Source organism: Eublepharis macularius, chromosome 3 (assembly GCF_028583425.1).
Source record: "Eublepharis macularius isolate TG4126 chromosome 3, MPM_Emac_v1.0, whole genome shotgun sequence".
In the NCBI taxonomy this organism is placed as follows: Eukaryota; Metazoa; Chordata; class Lepidosauria; order Squamata; family Eublepharidae; genus Eublepharis; species Eublepharis macularius.
In genome coordinates, this window is record NC_072792.1 from 89081724 (window position 1) to 89108121 (window position 26398).

General features: G+C 43.8%; 1 protein-coding gene across 1 annotated transcript in view; it reads left to right on the forward strand.

The window, feature by feature from the left end:
* DNMT3L (DNA methyltransferase 3 like) overlaps window positions 1-26398 on the forward strand; it is a 45114-nt gene that overhangs the window by 13596 nt on the left and 5120 nt on the right. Inside the window, exons 5-12 of the mRNA XM_054974399.1 lie at window positions 620-699; window positions 3253-3365; window positions 7286-7469; window positions 10268-10349; window positions 11607-11686; window positions 16215-16290; window positions 16874-17010; window positions 21422-21507. Coding sequence (XP_054830374.1) covers window positions 620-699; window positions 3253-3365; window positions 7286-7469; window positions 10268-10349; window positions 11607-11686; window positions 16215-16290; window positions 16874-17010; window positions 21422-21507 — 838 coding nt within the window. The remainder of the gene's footprint in view (window positions 1-619; window positions 700-3252; window positions 3366-7285; window positions 7470-10267; window positions 10350-11606; window positions 11687-16214; window positions 16291-16873; window positions 17011-21421; window positions 21508-26398) is intronic.

The following is a 26398-nucleotide window of genomic DNA, read 5'->3' on the forward strand; positions in this document are numbered from 1 at the left end:
CCACTCACTAATAAAAAATTTTATTAAAAAAAAAAGGAATAATGCCTATTAGTCAGTTAATTTGTTAGAAAGTAGGAGGGGGAAGCCCACAAGGGAACAGTGGGTAGGGAAAGCGATGGGTTAAGCTTCAGCACTTGTTTCTCTGTTCTCAGTCACCTCTCCCAAAAGTAGCTTTTCAAACCCAGAAAGGGCCATTGTCTACACTTAGCCCCCCCTCCCTTGCCCTTGTGTATTACAACAATGGAAGGCAAAGAGCCCTCCAAATACACATACATGGATCTGAGAAATTACAGATCTTGCTTCTTATTAAAAAGCAATATTTTATAGATGATAAATGGTTCTCCATGGGTGGAATGGAGCATTTTTTATTATGAATGATATTTCTCCTCTTGAATTATCTGTGTAATAATGAAATATTATACAAAATTTAAATGAAATCATTAGCAGAATTGTAATATTTTTAACATTTTCTTGCACATTCTCAGAACTGAATAACTGCCATACAAACAGTGATTAAACTTTTTTAATCACAGGGATCTGCAGGAATTGCTGCTATACACTGAATTAGATATGTTATGGAATGACACTTTGTATGATCACAGTATTTTGTATCTTGTAGAAATCTGCATTTGCTGTGGAAGCCTTGAGATCCACACTCAGCATCCTTTGTTTCATGGGGGAATTTGTGCTCCTTGCACTGTGAGTAGATGGGCCAGCTTCATGTCTTCTGAGTCTAGCATTTTAGTCTTCTGCTTATTTATTACTTTATAATATGGATATTCTGATTTTCTGTCATAAACATATGCTTCAATCATCCCTATTACTTAACCTAAATAAAAAAGAGGTGCCAGTATTCAAGCCTGCCTTGATGACCGCTTTCTGCCACAACATGTGAGGAGTTATTTTATTATGTCTATTGAGTCTTCAAACAAAATTTATAAAATTAACATAGTTCATAAAGATACTATGTTTAAATGACAAAATGTGTATCTCATTATAGAGGCCAGTAATGTAAACGAGTATATAGACTGGATAATTAAATTATGACAGTCTTTAATGCTGAAATGTTGAAGTTAATTGATAGTGGTTTCATACAATGTTGATCTACATGATGATTTATTATTCTTAATTATTTTTATTTTACCACCTTCTAAAGAGGAATGGTTTTAGTATGTCCCAGCGAATGTCCATGTCCTTGGAATATAGCCAGTTTATTAATTCCAAGGAGAAAAAAGAATACTCTGCAAAATTAAATTGCTCAGCCAAACATCTCTTAAAACATGTGAGATGAATCTTACTTTCCCCACAATTTCAGCCGTTAGAAGTAGCAGGGAGAAAAATAGTTTGAATAGAACCATAGGAGATGAACATGTAAGAGAATTCTTGTAGCATCAGTCTCAATCCAGTGCTGATTTAAGTATTTAGTTGAATGACTTGTTAGAAAGCAACAGCATCATTCAAAATATTTTGTTTATATTACAAAATATATATTTGGTAGGGAACGAGCTGCGCTCTGGGCTAGGTATGCTCGGCCCCCAGTTGCTCCATTCTCCCGTGGCCTGGTGGCAGGCCAGGTGTGATCACTTGGGCTGCCTTGGGCTGCCTTGGGCTGCCACACTTCAGAGGTGGCCGCTGAGGGAGCATGGCCCCGGCAGTGCTCCTGACTCCCAACTCCTCTTGGCCCAGCAGCATGAGGTGGCTGCCAGGTGAGCCTGCATCACCCAGCCCAGGCCGCGGCCCAACCCCACATGGCTCTGGGATCATGGGCCGCAACCTGGGCTGGGTGGCACAGGCTTGCCCGGCAGCCACCTTGTGCTACTGGGCCAAGAGGAGTGGAAGCCAGGAGTGCTGCTAGAGCCGCACTCCCTTGGCGCTTCCAAGGTGCAGCAGCCGGATGAGGCAGCCCAACTGATTGTGCCTGGCCTGCCGCTGGGCCATGGGAGAATGGATCAACTGCTGGGCAAGCACGCCCAGCCCAGAGTGCAGCTCATCCACAGCCAAAGGGCCACAGGGCCAGCGTGCACACTGCTTGATGGAGCTATGGGCAGAAGCCCTCACTCCCTGTGGTGGCAGGACGAGGCAACGGCTGTGGGGGGGAGGTGGACGGTCCCTGCGGTGAGTGGCTCTGCACATGCACCAACACACGGGTGCCTGAGCTGGGGGGCTGTGAGGGCTGTGAGGCAGAGTCCTCTCTTGGATGGGGGGGTTCCATCTTGCCTGTGGGCAGCACAACCCAGCAACCCATTCCAGCAGAACCCTCGAGCTGCAGGATGGCCATCGGGGTGAACGACAAGCAACGAAGTGATCAGTGAACAACAACTGCCATCAGCCCTACCCAGATCAACTCTTAGAGCCAAGCTACAAGCTAGACAGAACGCCTATACTTCCTGTCAAAATTTGCGGGAAACTGACACAAGTTCTCCTCGTGTCAGGAAAAGAGATGGGCACAAAGAGAAAAAACAAACAAACATGATGTTCATTGTTCATTGCCATCCATGAACAGGAACTCACGAACAACCACAAACATGGCCCTGTTCACGAACATGTTCATGGTGGGCTGATCATGGGGGCCAGCAGCCTCTCCACCAGCCATCATCCAAGTCAAGATCCCTACTGCACCACTCCCAGAAACCTTACCTGAGCAGGCGGCAGGAAAGGTACCAATAGTAAATAATAGTTTGGCCCAGAGCCTAGCAGCAGCCCTGAAACTTGAAGGGGTAGATCCCTATCTCACCACACACAAAGAAAATTCAAGCTCCAATGCACTCTATCAAAATACCAACAGCAGCTGTCTCTCCTTCTCCAAAGCCATAGCTGGGAGCCCCCCTCCCCCCTGGTCTTTGTTCCCTTGTAACAAATTTGGAGTTCCACACTTGAAAGGAAGACCTGCCTATCAAGCTAAATTGGGCTTAGATTGGGGTTTCCAGGGCAACAGCAGGAGTTCAGACAGAGTTCAGACAATCCCTGCCTAAGTTGCCAAGGGAATTGATTGCAGGTGCCTGACCGTCTGGCTTGACGAACAGCAACGAACGAGGCTTACAACGACCACCTGTTCATTTAGAAAGGGGCCTCACAAACAGCTTGTTCGCAAACAGCAGATTGGGCTGTTCGTGGCTTTTTTTGTTCGTATTACTGTTTGTGCCCATCTCTAGTCAGGAGTCACTTGTAGCTTGACTCTGAGAGAATTACATAATGACTGGTTCAAATCTCACAGCCTCGCTTATTTCCTGATTTATTTGGGGGTTTTTTAAGGAAAGGTTTTTGGAGAGGTTCTTCCTCTGCGATGATGATGGGTTCCAGGCTGACTGTGCTATCTGCTGCTGGGGAGAATCTCTTGTGATGTGCGACAATCCAGCATGCATAAGGTAATGGATAGCCAATATCTAAAAATATGAGTTCTAGATGCTACCATGTTGGAGCTCAAGAGTGTAGAATATTTATATAAGGCACTGTTACAGGGCAAGTTTTAAAAATGTTTGCAATCTAGCCCTGGAAGATATGCCCCAGTGGGGAGAAGATCCAGGTGCAGGGGAAAGGGTATCCAAATAGTACCATGAATCAAATGTATATTTTGGCACCCTACAGCTATGACAGACCCCCCCCTTCACTCCCCCCATATGAGGCAGATTTTCCCTCCAAAATCCATGTTTGTTTGTTATGGCTGAGCAGCCCCAAGTAGCATGTCTCTGTTACGGTTGTAAAGTTCTTTTCCCATAACGGATAAGCAGTTATATTTTTGGCTTTTTAGCCCAGCCCAGAAACTTAATCAGGGAAAAGCAGGAGCCCTCTTCTTCAGTGTATGAAATGACACTAGAGGCTGAATAACTCTCAAAAGAAACAGCAACTTTATTGAACAGGCAGGGATGGAATATGGGCAGTCAGGGGATGAAATTGCTGAGGTAAAATTTGTTGGTAGAACAGACTACTTTAAAAGTAATACGCAGCTTAGTTTCAATGTTTACAGTCCTTTGGATTTCAACACAGGAAGCGTTTTACAGAACGGAGATGATTTTCAAACAAAGATGGTTGACTTATGGAGATTTATTAGAATTCTCACAAGGAGATTGCAAACTGAAGACAAGGGAGGATTTAATAGCTAAAGATTATAAATGTCAATGGTTTTCCTATGCTCAACTTTTAGAAAGATTAAAATTAGATTAAAAAAAACTATGGGGCTTTGAACATGAAAAGACTGAGTTTGAAAAAGAGCTTTGTTCAAATGATGAACTTGTTATTTCCAAAAGGTGTAAGATGTTACTGAAATTTGAAACAAGAAGGATCTGTGAAAGATTGTATGGTAAAATGGGCTAAAATTTCTGAGTATAATATAGTGATGGATCAATGGGAAAATATGTGGGTAAAGGGGCTTAAATTTACTTTGAGTGTTAGACTTAAGTAAAATTTTTATAAGATGATGTATCGATGGTATATGTCCCCTGATAAATTAGCTAAAATGAGTAAAGGTGTCAGGCTTTAGCTGGAGTGTAGCTGCACAAGGCGTCGGTGTGCCTGAACTGCGGTCCTTGGCTGTGGACAGGGACTGCCCGGGTCTCCATTCTGTGGAAGGAGGGGAGGTATACATCACCCTTGCTCCCTCTCTACTACTCGTGTGCGTGCTCAACCTGTCATGGTCCCTGCAGCATCCTTCTACTTCCATCCTTCTGCGGCTTCCACCCTCCTTGCCTCCTCCTTGCTCGCTCTTCCTTCTTTCCATCTCTCTAGCTCTTCCTCCTTCCATCCTCTCTCTCTCACTCTCCTAACCTCCTCCTCACTCCTACACAACCCACCCCACCCTGTGGGTGGACTTCCCTTTTTTTGAGCTGGAATGCCCCGGAACAGCATTCTGGCAGCTCTTTAAAATACCGATATGACTGGAGTCACATGAGTATTTTTAAAATGGCCTATTTTGGGCCTCGATCCATGTTTGTTTATGCCTCCCCTGTGGCAACAGCTTCTCCTGGTTGTTCTGGGCCGTTTCGGGCCGATTTTGGCCCAATTTGGGCACGAAATGGCCCAGATCCAGCCACAGCCAGGCAGGGGAGTGCTCCCCTGTGGCGGAGTGGCCCTTTCTGGGCTGAATAGGACCCTCCATGGAGCACAGGAGCGCTTCCAGTGTGGCCACACCTGCGTGATGACATCACTTTCTGGAAGTGACGTCATCATGCAATCCCAGGAGTATGTGCGCATGCTGCATGCATGCACCTGTTGAGAGGCACACCACCTCCTCCCTGGAGTTGCTTCGGGTGAGAGTTCCCCCACCTCTTTCCCCAGAAAAAAAGCCCTGGTTAAATCAACAATGCTTCCCTTCTTTTAATAGAATTTTTTTTATTTCCCTTTTCAACTCAGGTGTCCTGACATTAGTTCAACACTTTACAATAGACATGAGGTCCTCCTTAGAGCCAAACCCCCTTCTAGACTCGGAGCAGGAATTATTTTTTTTCATCTAAGAAGACATAACCCTATTCACTTGGCTTGAATGGGAGTCTCTACTTACTACCCACTCACTCTGCCAAAAACATACACCCAGTTCTATCTTGGCTGGGTTTCAAATTGTGCTTGCTTTGACACTTGGAATCCTTAACTAAAAGTCTTCCTTAAGACAAGGTTGTTATAGTTAGGGCAAATGTTTTCCTTTCTCACACTTCATAGGGGTACCTGTCTGACCCTCCTTGTCAGACTCTCTCACACACTCAATTGAACTCCATACACACACACACACACAACCCCTCTGTCAGCACCAACTGTCATCCTGAGGGCTGGTTCTGACTGGCCAATCAGAGGGAGGAGGGAGCAACCTGTAAATCAAGGTCTCATTCCAGGCAGTGTTAACTCCTTCCCTTCCAGTTCTCTGAGTGCTGCACTAAGGAAATCTTTTAAAAAGTGAATTCTGTCACAACAGCATAGTCAGTTTGACTGAGCCAAGCTAAGGTTGCCTACATTTTACGTGGCCTTTGTTGCTCTTTGAAGTGCAAACTGCCATTAAAAAGCATATGCACAGGTCTGGCTGGTTTTCTGATCAGTTGGCAGTCCTAGACCAAGAAAGAATATTTTATTCATCTAAAATATGATATTTTAGATGAAGCTGTTGGGACCTTGCCACATGGGCTGGAATTGCCAAAATACAAAAAACTCAAGTGTTTGCACAGGCATCTTGGAAGCAAGACATCAGAATATGTTCCAAATGTTGGGGGGAAAGTGACAAAAATAGTTTAAAATCAGAGGTGCAATGGATCTTGAATCAATAGAGAGTCAAACATCAGTTTGCTTTTAAAAACATTTACTTATAAAGAGAAAATGTACACCGGATTGCTACAAAATAAAAAACCCTATGAGCTAGATTTTGCTGACCACAAGTACAAAAAAAGAGAGACAATAGCAATTCTTCCTCTGTCTTCTTGAGCCTAAAAGAAAATCACCTGACTTATTGACCAATAATAGTTTACAAACACATCTCAGTTTCCGGGGCTTCCAGGCTATTGGCTCTGCCAGGTTCTCTTCCAGGTCAAAACAAACAAAAGCACAGTGAGTAAATACATTAACCCCATAATGACTGAATGTCAGACCTTGCAACATACATTCCAGCACCAAAAAGGTGAAAACTAGACATGCTGAACAGAGGTCTTCCCCCTTGTCATTTAAAAATTTTATAGTACCCAAATACTAAAGATGGAGTATATCTTTTAACTGACTTTCCAGTTGGATTTTTTTCATAGCATCTTGCATCTTCTATTAGCAGTGGTGTGGTGGATGGGTGGATGTGTGCATGTGATATAAGATTACAACCAGTACAAGGGGTCAAAGTTTGCTTTGGTGACCTGACCCTTAAGAGCCCAGCAAAAGGGGCATTACCAGACCAGCCCATTCCTGTCATCAAGTATTGTGTCAACATCAGTTACTTCTGTTACACCAACATCTAGCTTCTGATTAGGTCCTAGAGTTGCTATGAAACTTTGAAATGTAACATACAGCCTTACTACAGAGTTCTGAGAATCCCTGTATTGCAGCAGTGGGGAATAGGATCATATGCCGTTAAATCCATAGAGAGTTGTCCTTCTCACCATGCATTAAATGAAAGTGACCTTTTAATTGACCTCAGTTTTGCTTCAGGCAAGGGAATATTCAGGCATGGGAAAGAAAGGCCCACCCCCTTTTGGCACAATGTCTAAAGCTATCTCAAGATTGCAGTATTTTGTGAAACAGCAGAATAATTATTTGTATCTACTGTGAATTTTTGAAGTGTTAAAGGGAAATAGCAGTTTGTGCCTTCAAAGACTTTTTTTTTTAGATGCATGTGTACAAAATGCTTGGATACCCTTGTCAGACGTGGCATGGCAAAGCAAGTCAAGGAAATTAATCCATGGATTTGTTTCTTGTGTCTGCCATTGGGTGCACATGGACCTGCAAGTGGAGTTCTAAAGAAAAAGAAGACATGGAGGACAGGACTGAAGCACTTCTATGATCAGGAATCTGTAAGAGAATATTCATTTGCAAGGATTGCTTATCCTTGCATTAACTGCATACATTATGGTGTAGGATGTACAGCACAGAATAAGATTATATTTTCCAGAAGATGTGCCTTTTAAATAGAGATGGGCATGAAACAAACAAACAAAAAACGAAACAAGGGTTTCCCGTTTCGTCATGTTCCATGAATCACGGAATACGAACTTCCACAAAATTGTCCTGTTTCGTGATACAGTTCATTAGTTTTGTGATTTGTCAGAACCTGGAGTCTTTAATGGCCCCCTTCATACCCAGAGATGCCAAACTTGCAGGGAGACTTCAGCAGGCTCTCCTCCAGCCATCCTCCAAGTAGCTGCCTTCAGGTTTTCTTTGCTGACTTTTCCTTCCTGTCCTCCTGTCCTCCTGCTTTCTGCTGCTGCTGGAAGAAAAGTCAAGCGGAGTGAATCTGCTTGGGCTTTTCTCTCTTCTCTTTGCTGACTTTTCCTTCCCGTCCTCCCATCCTCCTGCTGCTCTGACATGCCCTCCCCCCCCCACTTCCAAGTTCATGAAGGAAAAGCCAAGCAGAGTGGATGCATTCCGGGGAGCTTGGGGGTGGGGAGGTGTAACTGTGAAGGCATGTCAGAGCAGCAGGAGGATGGGAAGTAGAGTCAGGGAAGGGTACTTGAAGCTGACGAGCAGCAAGCAGCGGCAAAAGGAGCTGCTGAGGCTGCCACTGCTGCTGCTACTCCACCATCCTGCTCTTAAAAATGGAGAAGGGAAACAGAGAGGTGAAGGAAGTTCCCAGGTAAACTTGTGCAGACCTGCATTGCTCAGCTCTCAGGTTGGCAGGGAGAGCTGCCTGTCAAGGTTACATGGGCTAAGATTGGGGTTTCCACGGCAACAAAAGGTTTGCAGACATTCTGGGCCTATTTTGCCTAGGGAATCAATGGATCGGTGCCAGCCTGTCTGGCACCACGAAACATTTATGAATTGAACGAATCGTGAAAAATGCAGCCCCACGAAACTCGACTTCACAAAACACGGAACAGCCAATTTCATGATGAAATTTGATTCATATTTTGCTTTGTGCCCATGTCTACTTTTAAATAGAGGAGAAAAGACTCACATACACAGTCCTTAGTTCTAGCAGGAAATAAATGTTCTGTGTGGAAATCTTTTGGGAACAAGATTGAAAGATAAGCTCTGTCTACACCAGATGGCAGCAAAGTTCATCCAATAACATAATACTTCCCAATGGTCATTTGCAAAACTGATACTTAAACTTTTGGATTTCCTCAGGGCCAAATCATTCACTACTGAAGATTTGTGGTCAGGATTTCAGGTGGTTTCTTTGAATCCTAAAAACAGTTATGAGGGAAAGGTAATCCAAATCAGGACTAAGGAACCGGAGAAGGGGCCATTTTCCCGATTCAAATTGGCCAGCCGCAGTTGCTGTTTGTCCCAAAAGGGAAAGGGACATAGATGGGTGCTCCTATGTTCTTCCACAGAGAAACAGCACTGTGGGGAGGAAGTGACATATCAAGGAAAAGAGTGAACCATACTTCTCCCATATTGAGGGTCTAAGACCGATTCCTACCACCATACAGGTATAATTTTAGCATTTTAACAAACCATAGACAATCCCATCATAGATCCCTCACAGTCACATCACCTTGGCCATCAGTTACCTGGAATCCTGCAAACTCAATAACCAGTGAGAACAGAGCTCTGTATACCAAAAAAATGAGTTGCTTCATTATATTTACATGGTATAGGTAAAGATTTGAGAGATTAGTCAAGATCAGTGTTCCCACTAATGTGAGCACATGAGCAATTGCTCACAGATTCTGACTCCTCCGCTCACAGCTTCTCAGCTGTAGCTCACAGATACTAACCCTCAGGCGGCCCCGCCCTCCCACTCAGCCAGCATCTGCAGGTGGGCCCTATAGGGACGGAGCAGGGATCGAGCCTCATCCCACTTCTCTCCTCCCTTCCCGGCTGTGGCTGGTTTGGCCCCCAGGGTGGTGCCAGAGAGTGCCTCCAGCCACCACTGGCTCTCTAGCTGGGGAACAGAGCAGAGCTGAGTGATTGGGTCTGGCCTGACCCATGAAGCCTGAAATCGCTAGGATCCCCTCAGCCCCAGAGAGAAGAGGAGAGGAGGTAGCACCTCAGCTGCCACCATGGTGAAGGCGTCATTTAACTTGGCCTTGACGCAGAAGGCTGAAGAAGTAAGCACTGACTCACAAAAGCTCATCTTGAAATAAATGTGCTAGTCTTTAGGGTGCCATTGCATGTCTGCTTTATTTTGCAGCAACAGACTAATACAACTACCCCTTTGTAATTAGCATGGGCATATCCATTTTTATACAGAAATATACTCTGATTTTTGTGGCCCTTTCATCTAATGGCTTTTATTGTTAAATTGTTTTGATGTAATCAAAATAATTTGATTGTGATTTTTTTTAAAAAGGAGGTGCACTCAAAATTTTAATGGAAGTTGTTTCAGCTCACAAAGTAGATTTTTAGCTCACAACACTGCAAAGCTTAGAGGGAACATTGGTCAAGATACTTATCTTAATCACACCATCCCCATGCCCCTTTTCTAAAGCCCCTTCAATACAGGCAAGGGGATTGATAGAGACTTGGGAAGTGTGATTGTATGAGTTGTGCAAAAAAAAAAAAGGCTTCTAGAGCATGTTAAGTGTAACAAATGGAACTGTGTGCTATTAAAAATTGATGTGTTACTAATTATTGCAGTTAATATTGTGCAAATTTGACAAACAAATGTGTTATGCCAAATATGCCTTTTTTCTAATTGCGTCAGAATCTGTCAATATATCGGCCATTGAGTCCCAGAGAAAGAACACCAATAAAGGTGATTTCTTTGTTTGAAAACATTTCACAGGGTAAGTATAAGTGGGAAATAAAGCTTGCATGCTTAATATGTTTCACCTTCCATGCTAGTTTGTGGCTTGGCTCACTTGCTTGGATCATCCAGAGCTATTTATACAGCAGAGTTTTTTTCTATAGAGCACCTGCTGTGTCATGCTGTGGTCTGGGTTCAGTAATGCTATGTGGGAGGGGACAAAAAGGTGAGTGGATATTCCAGTTCTGATTCCACACAAACAGATTGGGGCAGTAAGACAGAATGATTTATGACTTGTTTCTTGGTGTACTCAAATTTTCCATGGCAATAATATATTTGACTAGCAAAAAACAGTATGTTCTTTTCTAGAGATGATCAAACATTAAACAAGAGCTTAACTCTTGAGTCAAAATAATGGGACTTAAAATGTTTCTTTTTCAATTACACACTTTTGTTATGGTAGAGTGCCCTCAAGTCATAGCTGAATTATGGCAACCCCTAGTGGGTTTTTTATGGCAAGAGACTATTGGAGGTGGTTGGCCATTGCCTGGCTCTGCAACTCTGGTCTTCGTCGGAGGCCTCCTATCCAATTACTAACCAAGGCCAACTCCGCTTAGCTTCTGAGATCTGACAAGATCAGGCTCACCTAGGCTATCCAGGTCAGGGCTTTTTATATAAGATTATAAAAACTTCACAATTTATCAACTGTAAAAAAAAAATTAAAAAAAAATATTGAAATAAAAGAAATGTGAGACAAACAGATGCCTGGCCAAAGTGAAAAAACAGGTGAACACTCTGGCCAAAACAGTTTCTGGTACATTTGTTCATGTGGCTGTCACAGTCCTTAAACTCTCTAAGGGGAATCCCTGTTACTATGAATCACACACTTGATGCCTTCCGGGTGCTAAGAAGGGATTAAAGAAGCACGATTTTCAGAGCCTGTCAATAATTGCTCAGTCCATACTAATTAGTCAACCAGCCGTTCTGTATAAGTCTGAAAAATAATGGTTTACTTGTGCCTTGATGGATGATCCTGGGCACAGTGTAGCCTTCCCAAAAACTCCCACAAGCAATTGAAGCTGCAGAGGGACTTACAAAAAACTGGTCCCGTATGATCTCTTTGCAACTCCAGTTTCTTGCAGGAACATCATGGGATGTCTATTCAGTGAGGCCAACTCACTTGTCAAAGATCATCATTCAATGGGCATGTTCACATGAAACTACAGTATTTGTCATTTGGCTAATTGACTGTGTCTGGTACGACTGCAGTTCTACCTTTCTTGTTTCCATTCTTCAGAACTTCAAAGTCTTGGGTTCCTAGGAAAAAATATGAAGTTGAAATACATACATGATGTCACAGATGTAGTGAGGACTCATGTAAGTACGTTACTAAATCAAGTTTGCGTAACTCATATTTTCTAATTATGAGTGTGATTCTAATAAAACAATTGTTTTATTAAGCTCCATAATGCTAATGGCTGCTGACAACTGCTCAACTGTGTGAGTTCTCATGATGCTGATCTTGAGCTACCTAGAACAGTTACTGAATAACGAGAGACTTACTTCTGAGTAGACCTGCTTAGGATTGTTCTCAGTATATCTTTTTAAGCATACCTCCCCAACAACTAAGTTTTAACAAGTCCTGAAAGCAACTATCAGGATTTAGTTGCAACTCTCGTGTTTTTAATTTCTTGGCATATATTTGATAGGAAGTGCAACAAAGTTTCAGGGAGTTTCTTTTAATGTGTTTGCATATGAACTGGCTCCAGTGACACTGGTAAACATTTACATGGGCTAGAAAAACTAAAGATTTGGAAAACTACTTATTTAAAAAGTAGTGGTGGTGGTGGTGGTGGTGGTGGTATTTATTGATTTGATTTGATTTGATTTGATTTGATTTGATTTGATTTGATTTGATTTGATTTGATTTGATTTGATTTGATTTGATTTGATTTGATTTGATTTGATTTGATTTGATTTGATTTGATTTGATTTGATTTATACCCCACCCTCCCCACAAATGGGCTCAGGGCAGCTAACAACATTAATAAAACACAGTGAATTAATCACAAAACCATAAAATCAATAATAATCTTTAAAAAGTCATTAAAATACTCCAGGTGCAGGCTTTTATTTATATCCTACAGCTTAAAGCAGATGGGGAAGGGCATTTCTAATGGGGGGGGGCAGAAAACCCTTTCCAGCATCATGGCCTTGACCCACAGTGGCCCTTTTTTTCAACGGTAACACATATATTGGGGTCCGGATAGAGATCCCCTGCATCTTGTGAGGTTTTGGCCCTCGAATTCAACCCCTGGCAATTTCTAAAGGATTAGAATGATAGAAAAAGTTATTTTAAAGTATTTATAGCCTGCTTGTCCCTAAAAGGGTCAATATAAACCTGCTGCCTGGTTTTGTTGCTGTAAAGGAACATCAGCCTGGACCTGATTCAACAGGCATGTCTAGTAGTTGAAGTAGTTGTTGTAGTAGTAGTAGTAGTTGTTGTTCTAGGGAAGATGGAGGAAGAGTTGAGAACCTTCAGTACCAACTCAGAGCTAAGCCTCAGAGACATTGTGCAAGCCATCCAAAGGTTTACAAGGATTAGGGGTGGGGGATAAGCAATATTTAACTAGATGCTGATGAAGGGACAAGAACAAACGGGTTTGAATTGCAGTAAGACAGATTTGCTATGAAAAGTATTATATAAAATGCATAAACATTTCAGAGCTGGGGAAGCTACTTCTGAAGTACTAGGTTCTCTGTAGTCTTCTATGGAGATTTTAAAGGGAAATAAATAAAGTATAAAGTATAGAGCAGCCTGCTTTGATAGCTACACTACCTGTAAGTGAGTTTAAGAGTCATTCCCTCTTCCATGAGGATTTGGTTAACTGCAGTTAGTGATCTGTAAGAGCTAGTATAGATGATATTGAAACTAACTCCAGAAAGTCCGTAGTACATTAAAAGGCAGGCCTGTTCCTCCAGAGGACATATCTCAGGGTGATATTCCCTCAGAAATATATTGTGTTCCACTCTGAAGTCTCTAGACTTTTTCATTATGGAGATACAAGGGGAAGTGTGCAAGTAGTTTTTGTTCAGATGGCCTATGAAGGAAGAGGATGAAAGAAAACTGCAAGACAGCTGGAGCTAAGTCAATTTTGACATGTGACTTTAGCATACAAGTAAATCCAACATAGATTTGTCACTGGTCACTCTGTTGCTGTCACCTCTTGCCCATCCTTCTGCAAGAGAATATATTGATTACACACTATGGAGTATACAGGTTGGATCCAGGGTCCTACGTAACAGTCATGTGTTATTTGCAGGGTCTTCTCAGTTCCCATGTATTATTATTGTTGTTATTCACCACATTTCCTTTCACTGCTTGATGAACCGATCTCCATCCTCCTCACCATCTCCACTAGCACCTCTAGAAATGAAAAAATGCCACAAAGCAGTTCTTAACTTAAACGTCAGAAAGGAGACATAAGTTTCCCCTCAAAGTTGACTTGGAGACTCCAGCTGATGCAGAATGCTGCAGCTTGCTTACTCTCAGGAATGAGATGGAGTATGCATATCACTCCCATTTTGCAGTCACTCTATTGACATCCCATCAGTTACCAGGCTCAGTTCAAGGCCATAACTATCACATTCCAAGCCCTTCATAACTTTGACCCTTCATATCTGTGCCTCTCTGTTCCACCACAACAGCTTTGCTCATTTGAACAGGGCCTTCTGCAGATACTGCCCTGCAGTTGGGCAAAATCAACAGCTGCCTGCACCCATGCTTTTTCTGTGGTGGCCCCCATCTCATGTAATGACCTGCTTGAAGAGGTCAGGAAAGCTCCCACTCTCCTGTCTTTCCACAACATATGCAAAACTGAATTATTCAGAAGGGCATTCTACCCAGATTATAGGGCTATGTCATAAGAAACAGCTCAGAGAGATGCTTTGGTAGGGACATGGACAACATGCTATGCTATTGTGTATTTTCTGCTGATGCAGATAAGCACCACACAGGAGTTTCCATGTTGCTTAACATGTAAATTAGTTATGCATTATTTTAGAAGATTTCATCTCTATGTTTGACTTTATGCTTGTTTTCAAATTTCCTGCTACCATACCCTACTATGAGTCTCTCTACATGAGACAGCTTACATGAGGATGCTCAAGTGAAGGAAGACACAATGTTAGCCAAGAAGCATAGTTTTAAAAGACAGCACCAAAGGCTCTGTCAATTTCACCTCTCTACAGGAAGGTAGTTTAAAAAGACAGAGCTGGCAGAGATCCTCCTCAGAGGCTTTGTTAATTTCATCTTCACTTCCCTGAAGGCTCTGTCAATTTCACCTTCCCTTTAGGGAGGTGAAAATAAAATTAACTAAGCCCCTGAGGAGCGATCTCTGTTGGCTCTGTCTTTTTAAAGTATGCTTCCCAGCTAACATTGTGTCTCCCTTCACTTGAGCATCCTCGTGTAAGAGGTCTCATGTAGAGAGACTCTACATCTATTTCAATGAATATCCTAACTGTTATTCATTATGGTACTTGCTCAGTGAATGTCCAAGCTGCGAATTATATTGTATTTCACTTGCACTGTGTAATCCGCCTTGGATCTCAGTGAGAAAGGCGGACCATAAACAAATAAATAAATAAATAACACAGCCTATCTCAGACTAGCTTTTCCTCAGCCATGGGACAGTGGGGAGTAGGTTGCAGTGGCAACTGAGAAATCCTTAACTGTCTGTAGTGTATTTTGGCACTAGATCTGTTCATGCGCCATAGTCGCACAGAGAGAACCCAAAGCACATTCCCAGCTTCTGGTTCAGGCCCACGGAAATCAGGAATAGTCTTTTGTGCCTTGAGCTGTCTCTTAGCCACTGATGTCAATGTCCTTTTGATCAACTTCATTGGTTGAATAACAGTTCTTGAATATAATTGTCATTCCCTCTTGTCACATTCCATGCTTGTCGTTATGGCTACAGAGTAGGGATTTCTGCATACTTGACGGACTCTTCGGGTATGCAGATAAATATGACTGTAAATTAAAACAGAAGACAACCCCCTGCCCCACTGGCCTGATGAAGTCTGAGCATGCCCATTGTCCTCCAAGAAGCATGAAGTGTTGAGGGCAACTGAGAATCTTTTTTTAAGCTGGGGCAATTAGGTCTTCCCAAACCCTTTAGATCTTATAGCATCCAGGAGGGGAAGATCTGGATCTTGGAAAATGTAACAAATATTTATTCCCTACCCAACAACTCCTCATGGCCTTCTAGAATTTCTTTTTTCTTTTTCTTATTTCTTTTTCCCAGTGATGAAAAGAGACAGGATCAATCAGCACCAGAATACTAGCACATCAGCATGCATTTCTAAAAAATAATTTCAACCACATTCCCTACTGGGTTTGAGTACAAGCAAGCCATTCCAGAAGTGCTCATAAAACATACCATCAACTCTAATCACACCTGTAAAAGTTAGGCAATATGCCTAACTTTCAATTCCTGAAGGGATTCACTGTAGAACTGTACATTCTACATTCTGTGCATTCTACAAATTCTACAACATTCTACAAATGTTGCTCAAAAAGTCCTACCAAGATGTGGAGCCACTCTCAAGTCAGTCTTCATAGGACTCCAGCTTGAGATTCAAAATAGAGTGATGTGCATTCAGAATTACTTCCTCTCAAAGCTCCATAATGCTAATGGCTGCTGACAACTGCTCAGCTGTGCGAGTTCTCATGGTGCTGATCTTGAGCTACCTAGAACAGTTAATGCCAGTGTGGCTAGAAACATCCTATTCATCAGGCTCAGCTTTATTGGATGATAAGGAAGTGTTAGAAGTTCTGTTGCTAATCTGAATGTCAGAGAAACATTCCATATTCCATATTCTGAAACTGCTTTGTGATATTTATTAGATAGAGGAATGGGGTCCATTTGATTTTGTATTTGGCTCTACACCTGCACTTGCAAACTCTTATGAACATCCATCTGGTAATGTATAAAATATAATTTTTTACATGAAACTGTAGCTATTTGGTGGCATCAGTCGTGGTTTTACAATTTTTATACTATTATTATCATGCTTAGATTAAAACTCCAATCCTAAATACTTCCCTGAGCATTGTGAAGTCCCGGAGCAGTGCTACTCATTAACTTTGGCTGAGTGAGCACTAGAGTCTGATTTGCTTAAGTGACAAATATACAAATAAAGCCCAGGTGTAAGCAAATGGGCATAATTTCACCAGATTTCTAGAGAGCAATTTGGATGATTGTCCACTCCCAGTATTCTTTCATTTCTGCCATCAAACCTACTTTAAAATACCTGCCCCCTCCCCTCAGCTAGAGAGGGATTACTTTTTCCAAGCACAGAATGACCCCCTCCCAGCAATCAAGAGACAATCTCCTAACCATTAGCTGCCAGTGGTGAATCATCAGCCAACAAATTACTTTTACCCTCCTCATGATTTCGGGCAATGCTTCTCATCAGAGGAAACTGTTTTTTAAAAGTGGCTGTAATTCACTTCCAAATACCATTTTCAGAGACTATCTTCATCTGATTCATTTTCCTCCCTAGCCTGGTATATGTATCAGTATGATCGTATTCTTCGATACAGCAGACCCATAGAAAGAAGCAGGCCTTTTTTCTGGATGTTCCTTGATAATTTGGTCCTAGAAGAAGAAACCAGGGATGCAGCTTGTAGATTTTGGAAGGTAAATGGCAATACAATTTGTTTTTAAACATTTTACTGAGTAGATTATTGGCTTTTTTCTGTCTAAACTTAATATAAATTTTCAGGAGTGTAGTTTGAAGATTCTACAGACTAATGGGATTTCTTTATCTGCATAAACAATTACTACTTTCACCAATGTCATCATTTTGTACCTGTGACAAAGTTGGCTATACAAGCTTCAACTTGAACAAACCAACAGCTTCAGCTCGTACTGGTCTTCTCGCATCTGTAGCAGTGCAGAGGATGTGGTAAAATGGTTGTCACAGAACATCTCCATTGACCTGACAGCACTGTTCCATTTCAGCCTTCTGAGCCACCTAGGCACTCAGCAGTCATCTGGAGCCTCCACCTGGCAACATGCCACTCTCCCAAGTCCACCAGGCTCTTGGAGGGTCTTTTTCAGCTTTCTCCTTCAGTATGCTGATACTAGGTGGTCAATTTCAGAATTTTTCAGAGGACTGCCTATCTTCCCTTACAAGCACTCCTAGCTTCCCTTCTGTGTTGCCATTTAAAAGCTCTGTCAAGTGCCTGCATCTCCCACTATCTAATGACTGCTTACCATGGGAACATCTAACTGGACCTGCACACTCTCAGGAAAACAGTGGTCTAGCAAACAACCACCTCCTTTCCCTTGCCACTTGTTTTAGATAGGTATTTGTATGGTGATGGTTGAAGTGGTATAGAGAGTGACTCGTGTGTGTGTGTGTGTGTGTGTGTGCATGCCATCAAGTCACAACCAACATGTGGCAACTCCATCAAGGAGTTTGCAAGGCAAGTGAAGAGCAGAGGTGATCTGCCATCGCCTTCCTCTGCAGAGCAACCCCAGATTTCCTTGGTGGTCTCCCACCCAATTACCCCTGCTTAGCTTCCAAGTTTTGATGAGATGGAGCTATACTATGCCACCTTCCCACCCACAGAGAGCAATTACTAGCATTTCAAATAGAGAAAAAGAAAAGGCCACACACATACTCTGCAATGGATTGTGCAAGTAATATAAAGAAAAGGTACCAGCCCATAGTCCTCTGTCCCTCAGCCCTATACAGGCCCTAGCTGGTCTTATTCTAAGGCAGGCTCTTTAAACTTAGAAATTACAGCATCCTAAACGATTCCTTTTCTATGGGACTTTCATCTTTTAGGCCAGGCCATTTGTCTAATTACATCTCAGTTGTAGTAGATTACTAGTTGAAGGCTCACTTAGTAAATGTTTATCTATTTTTATCTTAGGTAGGAAGGCTTCTTTAGTGTAGCCTTTCTAGCACTAGCAGAGTGCAGTTCATTCATTTCTTTTCTAAAGCTGTAAATTTCATCGTCTGGGTGAAGCTGGTCAAGGTTACCTTGAAGTAATAGTTTCCCACTGAGGATATCCTAGTGGTAGCAGGCTTGCCTTTTCCAGGAAGATGCGCCTGTGCTTCAGTCTGACCATGCTATTGCCAGTCTGAGAGTATAGTCACTCCTGTGTGGATATAATCAGAAGATTAGTCTAGCCATTACCCATATATGTTCCCATTGCTTCCTTGAAGTCACTTCTACCAGTACACTATGTCATCTCACTCTCTGTCGTGAGTAGAATTTCCTCACTAGCCTCCAAACTTTGGATAGGGTATCTGCTACTGGCAAGGGAACTCGCCACATGACAAAGAGTCATGTGGTAACTGGAGCAAGACAGGGAAGAGGAAATTCACAATGGGGAAGTGACCAGAGCATGGAAGTGTGGGCAGCTTCAAGGGAATCCTAATAAGTACATATTTAACAACAAAAAAGGCCTCTGTTCTCAGAATGCAGTTGACACAGAAATATTTCAGATTAGTTTTCTGTGAAATTCAAAGCCACAAATATTAACTGGTCCAGTTATTAAACATTTCACTATACTTCTGTCCCTGTCACTGTGTATCCATGCACCATCTACCCACATGGCCCATTAGTGAAGGAGCTGAATAAACCAGAATATTTCCCATGCTAAAACCCATGTAAGTATGTTGTGCAATCATCACCCTATGTGTAGAGTTCATGACTGGAGCAGAGGAAGGAACAGTGTAAACTGAATCTCTCAGACTGAATTCACAATGACCCAGCGCCCTTCAGCATATTCTGGGCATAACTAGGGATGTGCATTTCGGCTTTCCGAATGCCGAAAGAAAGCCGAAAGAAATGTCTTTCGGCTTTTTTCGGGTTATCCGAAATGTTTCGGGGAAAGCCGAAACGTTTCGGGTTATCCGAAACAAAATAACCCGAAACATTTCGGGGTTTTCGGGTTGTTTCGGCTTTTTTCAATGGGAAAATGCCTCCGTCTTCCCAGACGCCAGGGGAAGGCATTTTCCCACCGAATCATCCCAAAATTGGTGGGGACCTTCCACTAACCCCTCTCTAACAACCCCCCAAGTTTCAGACCGATTGGACTTTGGGGGTCCATGTTATGGCCCCCCCAAACCAGGTCCCCCTATCCTCACCTAAGTAAGGGAAAAGTGAGCGTCTTTTTAGCTTGCTGCTGCTAATCTTCTTCATTATTTCCTATGGGAAAAAATGAAGAGGCAGGCTTCCTTTGCCAGGGGTGGCATTTTGCATGCAAAATGCCCCCCAACCCTCTGGGGCCCTTATCCCACCTCTACTCCCACACCCCACCAAGGCTCAGCCTGCTCCCACTTGGGGGGGCCATTTCATGGCCTCCCCAAGTAGGTGCTCTTTTCTCCACCAATTCCACCTGGGGGAGGCTTGTCTTGCCAGGGGTGGCATTTTGCATGCAAAATGCCCCCCAACCCTCTGGGGCCCTTCTCCCACCCTTCCTCCCACCCCCCACCAAGGCTCAGCCTGCTCCCACTTGGGGGGGGCATTTCATGGCCTCCCCAAGTAGGTGCTCTCAGCCCCCAAAGTCCAACCCTTACAGCCCCACACAAACCCAATTCCCCCCCCCAGCTGCCACACACCGGCCCAAATCCCAACATTAGCCCCTCACAGACCCAAATCCACCCCCAGCAGCCCCACACCCACCATAACCCCAGGAACAGGCTGGCAAAGGCCAGCCCTCTCCCTTTGTTCCCTATGCTGGGAACTTCTAAACTCTCTTTCCCTGGGCAATTCTGCACAGCTCAGGGGTGCCACAATGGTGGGCACACTTCTGAGTGCCAGCTGGTCCCTGTGAAAGAGCACCTGAACCACAGACACCCTCCCTCAAATTCCCCCACCACCTACAGAGATGGCTGGCCAGCCAGTCCCATTGTTCCCTATGATGGGAACCAACTGCACAACAAAGAATAAAACATGAACAACACAAAATAAAGTTTTTTAAAAATTATTTTCTCCCTTTCAAAGTACAAGTAGGCAAAGCATTATGACACATTACACCAGCAGTCCCCCACAAAGAAAAATAACACAACTCACTTAACGTCAGAGAATCGCAAAAGCACAATTCCTGTCAAAAGCACTTTATTTCTTGAACAGCTTTAGGTTACACAGCAGGGGGGGGCACACCAAAGGGCATTCCAGCATTCCACCTCACAAAAATAACACAACTCACTTAACATCAGAGAATCACAAAAACACAATTCCTGTCAAAAATACTTTATTTCTTGAACAGCTTTAGGTTACACAGCAGGGGGGCACACCAAAGGGCATGGCAGCAGTATCTTACACAAAAATAACACAACTCACTTCACATTAAAGAATCACCCCCAAAAAATTGCTGTCAAAAGCACTTTATTTCTTTAACTGCTTTAGGTTACACAGTAGGAAGGCACAACAGGGCATGAAAGCAGTGTACTACACAAAAATAACACAACTCACTTCACATCAGAGAATCACCCAAACACAATTGCTGTCAAAAACGGTGAAGTGGGTTGTATTATTTTGTGTAGTACATTGCTATCATGCCCTGTTGTGCCCTCCTACTGTGTAACCTAAAGCTGTTCAAGAAATAAAAGTGTTTTTGAAAGGAATTGTGCTTTTGTGATTCTCTGATGTTAAGTGAGTTGTGTTATTTTTGTGTAAGATACTGCTGCCATGCCCTTTGGTGTCCCCCCCCCCCCTGCTGTGTAACCTAAAGCTAGCCGTTTCGGCTTTCGGCATTATCCAAAATAGATTCTTGTTTCGGGTAAAGCCGAAACAAGAAAGCCAAAAAAGTTTGGCTTGCACACCCCTAGGCATAACTGGTTAGGTAAAACTGTAAGGCAGGTTGGCATTTCTTCATGCTGATGAGCATATGTGCTAATCTCCCTGTTTATAAAAAATATATCAGTCTAGCAAACAGAAATGGAAAGAGGAAATTACACAGGCTGTACACTCTTAATTAAAAATTTTCTGGGAAATGTTTTAACCATTTGGATTGTATGCTATTGGCATTGTCATGTAGATATTGTTTTACCTATTGAAACATATGTATGCATTTATTCCTTTAAAAGACTGAAGCAGTAGTCAGAATGAAACTGCAGAATGGTACCATCCAGAATGTTGTACACATATGGAGCAACATTCCCTCTGTGAACAGGTAAAACGGAGTGTTTTCCAGGACTGTTCTGAAAAAAAAAAGTATGCTCTTCCTTTCTGAACCCTATTTTGTATAATTCAGTGTAAGCCTCAAGGGAAACAGAGCTGAGTTAAGTGTCTTTCTCGCAGCAAAGATCCCCTGTAGTTTCCTATTGCCACTGCAGCTACCAGTTAGGGGTGTGCACAAAAAAAAAAAATATGGGGGGGGGGTAAATCAGGATCTGGATTTCAGGGGTACCAAAAAAATTGCTCCTCAGCCACTCTCTTTTGTTTCCTACGGGGAAAACATTTTCAAGGCTTTCCAGGCAAAGGGGAGCCTTAAGCAAAATCAACCCCTGGCCAAAAGCCAGACCCAATGCAAGTCCCACTCCAATGCAAGATTAATCAGCAAAGCCCAACAGACTCAAAATGAAGGAAAGGAACTAATGTCAAACCATAGAATCCCAATGTCAAATAAGAGAAACCCAATATAAAAGTAGGGAATCCAAACTGAAGCAAGAGGGAGTGAGGCTCAGAGCCATGGAGTTTAAAAGGCAGACAGAAGCTGCGTGAAGGCCTTTGTGGAGCTTCGGCAGGGTTGGAGGATGGGAACCTGCCCTGACTGATACCTGCTGTCCTTGCCAGCCTCACACCACATTCCTGCCACGGTGCGGAGCTTTTCTCCACTTTGTACCATTGCCCTCTCGCTGTGTCACTGCCCTGTTGCTTGCTGCTGCTCTGCCCATTTGTGGCTGTCTGTGGCTGAACAAATCTGGCCCATCAGAGTTCCAGCTCCCCAGATCTCATGCAGGATTCTCCAATGTGATCTGACATAGCCAGATTATGCTGGATTGGTATAAATCTGGCTATTTAGTTGGATTACAAATCCTGGATCACACACCCCTACTGCCAGTTTACTACATCAGCAATGGGGCTTCCAGATACTGGGTTTCCTACACTTTCTCTGATCTGTTGCCCCATAGTCACCATTTCCTCTCTCATGCCACTAGGGTGCTTTGGGTGTTTTTGTTTGAAAAATCAGCCCTCATTAGATCACTATAACATTGTAATAATCTATCTACTCCTATGAGCTTTCTTAAAAAAAAAAAGAGTAAGTCTGTAGCCACTTCCATTGCAGAAACAGAAGGAAAAGCAATTAAAAGGGTGGAGACTAGGGGTGTGCAAGCCAAAAAATTTTGGCTAAAGCCGAAAGCCGAAAGCCGAAAGAAGAAGCTCTTTCGAATAAGCCGAAAGCCGAAACGGCCAGCCGTTTCGGCTTTCGGCTTTGTTTCGGCTTTCTTTCGGCTTTCGGCTTTCGGCTTTTTCAATCGGAAAATGCCTCCGTCTTCCCGGATGTCTGGGGGAGGCATTTTCCCACCGAATCAGCCCAAAATTGGTGGGGACCTTCCTCTAACCCCTCTCTAAAAAAAACCCAAGTTTCAGACCTATTGGACTTTGGGGGGCCATGTTATGGCCCCCCAAAGCAGGTCCCCCTATCCTCCCATAAGAAAGCGAAGGAGCAGCATATTGTTAGCATGCTGCTGCTCATCTTCTTCATTATTTCCTATGGGGAAAAATGAAGAAGCAGGCTTCCTTTGCCAGGGGTGGCATTTTGCATGCAAAATGCCCCCTTACCCTCAGGGGCCCTTCTCCCACCCTTCCTCCCACCCCCCACCAAGGCTCAGCCTGCTCCCACTTGGGGGGGCCATTTCATGGCCTCCCCAAGTAGGTGCTCTGCTCTCATCTCTACCACTGACAGCTGGGGGAGGCTTGTCTTGCCAGGGGTGGCATTTTGCATGCAAAATGCCCCCCAGCCCTCAGGGGCCCTTCTCCCACCCCTCCTCCCACCCCCCACCAAGGCTCAGCCTGCTCCCACTTGGGGGGGCCATTTCATAGCCTCCCCAAGTAGGTGCTCTCAGCCCCCAAAGTCCACCTCCTACAGCCCCACACAAACCCAATTCCCCCCCAGCTGCCACACACAGACCGAAATCCCCACATTAGCCCCTCACAGACCCAAATCCACCCCCAGCAGCCCCACACCCATAACCCCAGGAACAGGCTGGCAAAGGCCAGCCCTCTCCCTTTGTTCCCTATGCTGCGAACTTCTAAACTCTCTTTCCCTGGGCAATTCTGCACAGCTCAGGGGTGCCACAATGGTGGGCACACTTCTGAGTGCCAGCTGGTCCCTGTGAAAGAGCACCTGAACCACAGACACCCTCCCTCAAATTCCCCCACCACCTACAGAGATGCCCCATTGTTCCCTATGATGGGAACCAACTGCACAACAAAGAATAAAACACGAACAACACAAAATAAAGTTTTTTAAAAATTATTTTCTCCCTTTCAAAGTACAAGTAGGCAAAGCATTATGACACATTACACCAGTAGTCCCCCACACAGAAAAATTAACACAACTCACTTAACATCAGAGAATCACAAAGCACAATTCCTCTCAAAAACACTTTATTTCTTGAACAGCTTTAGGTTACACAGCAGGGGGGCACACCAAAGGGCATGGCAGCAGTATCTTACACAAAAATAACACAACTCACTTAACATCAGAGAATCACAAAGCACAATTCCTGTCAAAAACACTTTATTTCTTGAACAGCTTTAGGATACACAGCAGGGGGGCACACCAAAGGGCATGATAGAAGTGTACTACACAAAATAATACAACCCACTTCACCGTTTTTGACAGCAGTTGTGTTTGTGTGATTCTCTGATGTGAAGTGAGTTGTGTTATTTTTATGTAGTACACTGCTTTCATGCCCTGTTGTGCCTTCCTACTGTGTAACCTAAAGCAATTAAGGAAATAAAGTGCTTTTGACAGCAATATTTTGGGGTGATTCTCTGATGTTAAGTGAGTTGTGTTATTTTTGTGTAAGATACTGCTGCCATGCCCTTTGGTGCACCCCCCTGCTGTGTATCCTAAAGCTGTTCAAGAAATAAAGTGTTTTTGACAGGAATTGTGCTTTTGTGATTCTCTGATGTGAAGTGAGTTGTGTTATTTTTATGTAGTACACTGCTTTCATGCCCTGTTGTGCCTTCCTACTGTGTAACCTAAAGCAATTAAGGAAATAAAGTGCTTTTGACAGCAATATTTTGGGGTGATTCTCTGATGTTAAGTGAGTTGTGTTATTTTTGTGTAAGATACTGCTGCCATGCCCTTTGGTGTGCTCCCCTGCTGTGTAACCTAAAGCTGTTCAAGAAATAAAGTGTTTTTGACAGGAATTGTGCTTTGTGATTCTCTGATGTTAAGTGAGTTGTGTTATTTTTGTGTAAGATACTGCTGCCATGCCCTTTGGTGTGCTCCCCTGCTGTGTAACCTAAAGCTGTTCAAGAAATAAAGTGTTTTTGACAGGAATTGTGCTTTGTGATTCTCTGATGTTAAGTGAGTTGTGTTATTTTTCTGTGTGGGGGACTGCTGGTGTAATGTGTCATAATGCTTTGCCTACTTGTACTTTGAAAGGGAGAAAATAATTTTTAAAAAACTTTATTTTGTGTTGTTTGTGTTTTATTCTTTGTTGTGCAGTTGGTTCCCATCATAGGGAACAATGGGGCATCTCTGTAGGTGGTGGGGGAATTTGAGGGAGGGTGTCTGTGGTTCAGGTGCTCTTTCACAGGGACCAGCTGGCACTCAGAAGTGTGCCCACCATTGTGGCACCCCTGAGCTGTGCAGAATTGCCCAGGGAAAGAGAGTTTAGAAGTTCGCAGCATAGGGAACAAAGGGAGAGGGCTGGCCTTTGCCAGCCTGTTCCTGGGGTTATGGGTGTGGGGCTGCTGGGGGTGGATTTGGGTCTGTGAGGGGCTAATGTGGGGATTTCGGTCTGTGTGTGGCAGCTGGGGGGGAATTGGGTTTGTGTGGGGCTGTAGGAGGTGGACTTTGGGGGCTGAGAGCACCTACTTGGGGAGGCTATGAAATGGCCCCCCCAAGTGGGAGCAGGCTGAGCCTTGGTGGGGGGTGGGAGGAGGGGTGGGAGGAGGGCCCCTGAGGGCTGGGGGGCATTTTGCATGCAAAATGCCACCCCTGGCAAGACAAGCCTCCCCCAGCTGTCAGTGGTAGAGAAAAGAGCACCTACTTGGGGAGGCCATGAAATGCCCCCCCCAAGTGGGAGCAGTCTAAGCCTTGGTGGGGGGTGGGAGGAAGGGTGGGAGAAGGGCCCCAGAGGGTTGGGGGGCATTTTGCATGCAAAATGCCACCCCTGGCAAGACAAGCCTCCCCCAGCTGTCAGTGGTAGAGAAAAGAGCACCTACTTGGGGAGGCCATGAAATGCCCCCCCCCAAGTGGGATCAGGCTGAGCCTTGGTGGGGGGTGGGAGGAAGGGTGGGAGAAGGGCCCCTGAGGGTAAGGGGGCATTTTGCATGCAAAATGCCACCCCTGGCTAAGGAAGCCTGCTTCTTCATTTTTCCCCATAGGAAATAATGAAGAAGATGAGCAGCAGCATGCTAACAATATGCTGCTCCTTCGCTTTCTTATGGGAGGATAGGGGGACCTGCTTTGGGGGGCCATAACATGGCCCCCCAAAGTCCAATCGGTCTGAAACTTGGGGTTTTTTTAGAGAGGGGTTAGAGGAAGGTCCCCACCAATTTTGGGCTGATTCGGTGGGAAAATGCCTCCCCCAGACATCCGGGAAGACGGAGGCATTTTCCCTTTGAAAAGCTGAAAGAAAGCCGAAAGAAGCCGAAACGTTTCGGCTTTTTTTCTTTCGGCTAGCCAAAACGTTTCGGCTAACCCGAAAGAAGCCGAAACACTTTTGTTTCGGCTTTCTTTCGGCATTCAGAAAGCCAAAACGCACATCCCTAGTGGAGACTTGCTTTTTTAAATTGAAAGGTAGGGATTCAGAGGACCTTGTGGATACATTGTTATAATGCTATAGCAATCTAGCTATCACTTGTTTAAGAAAGAACCA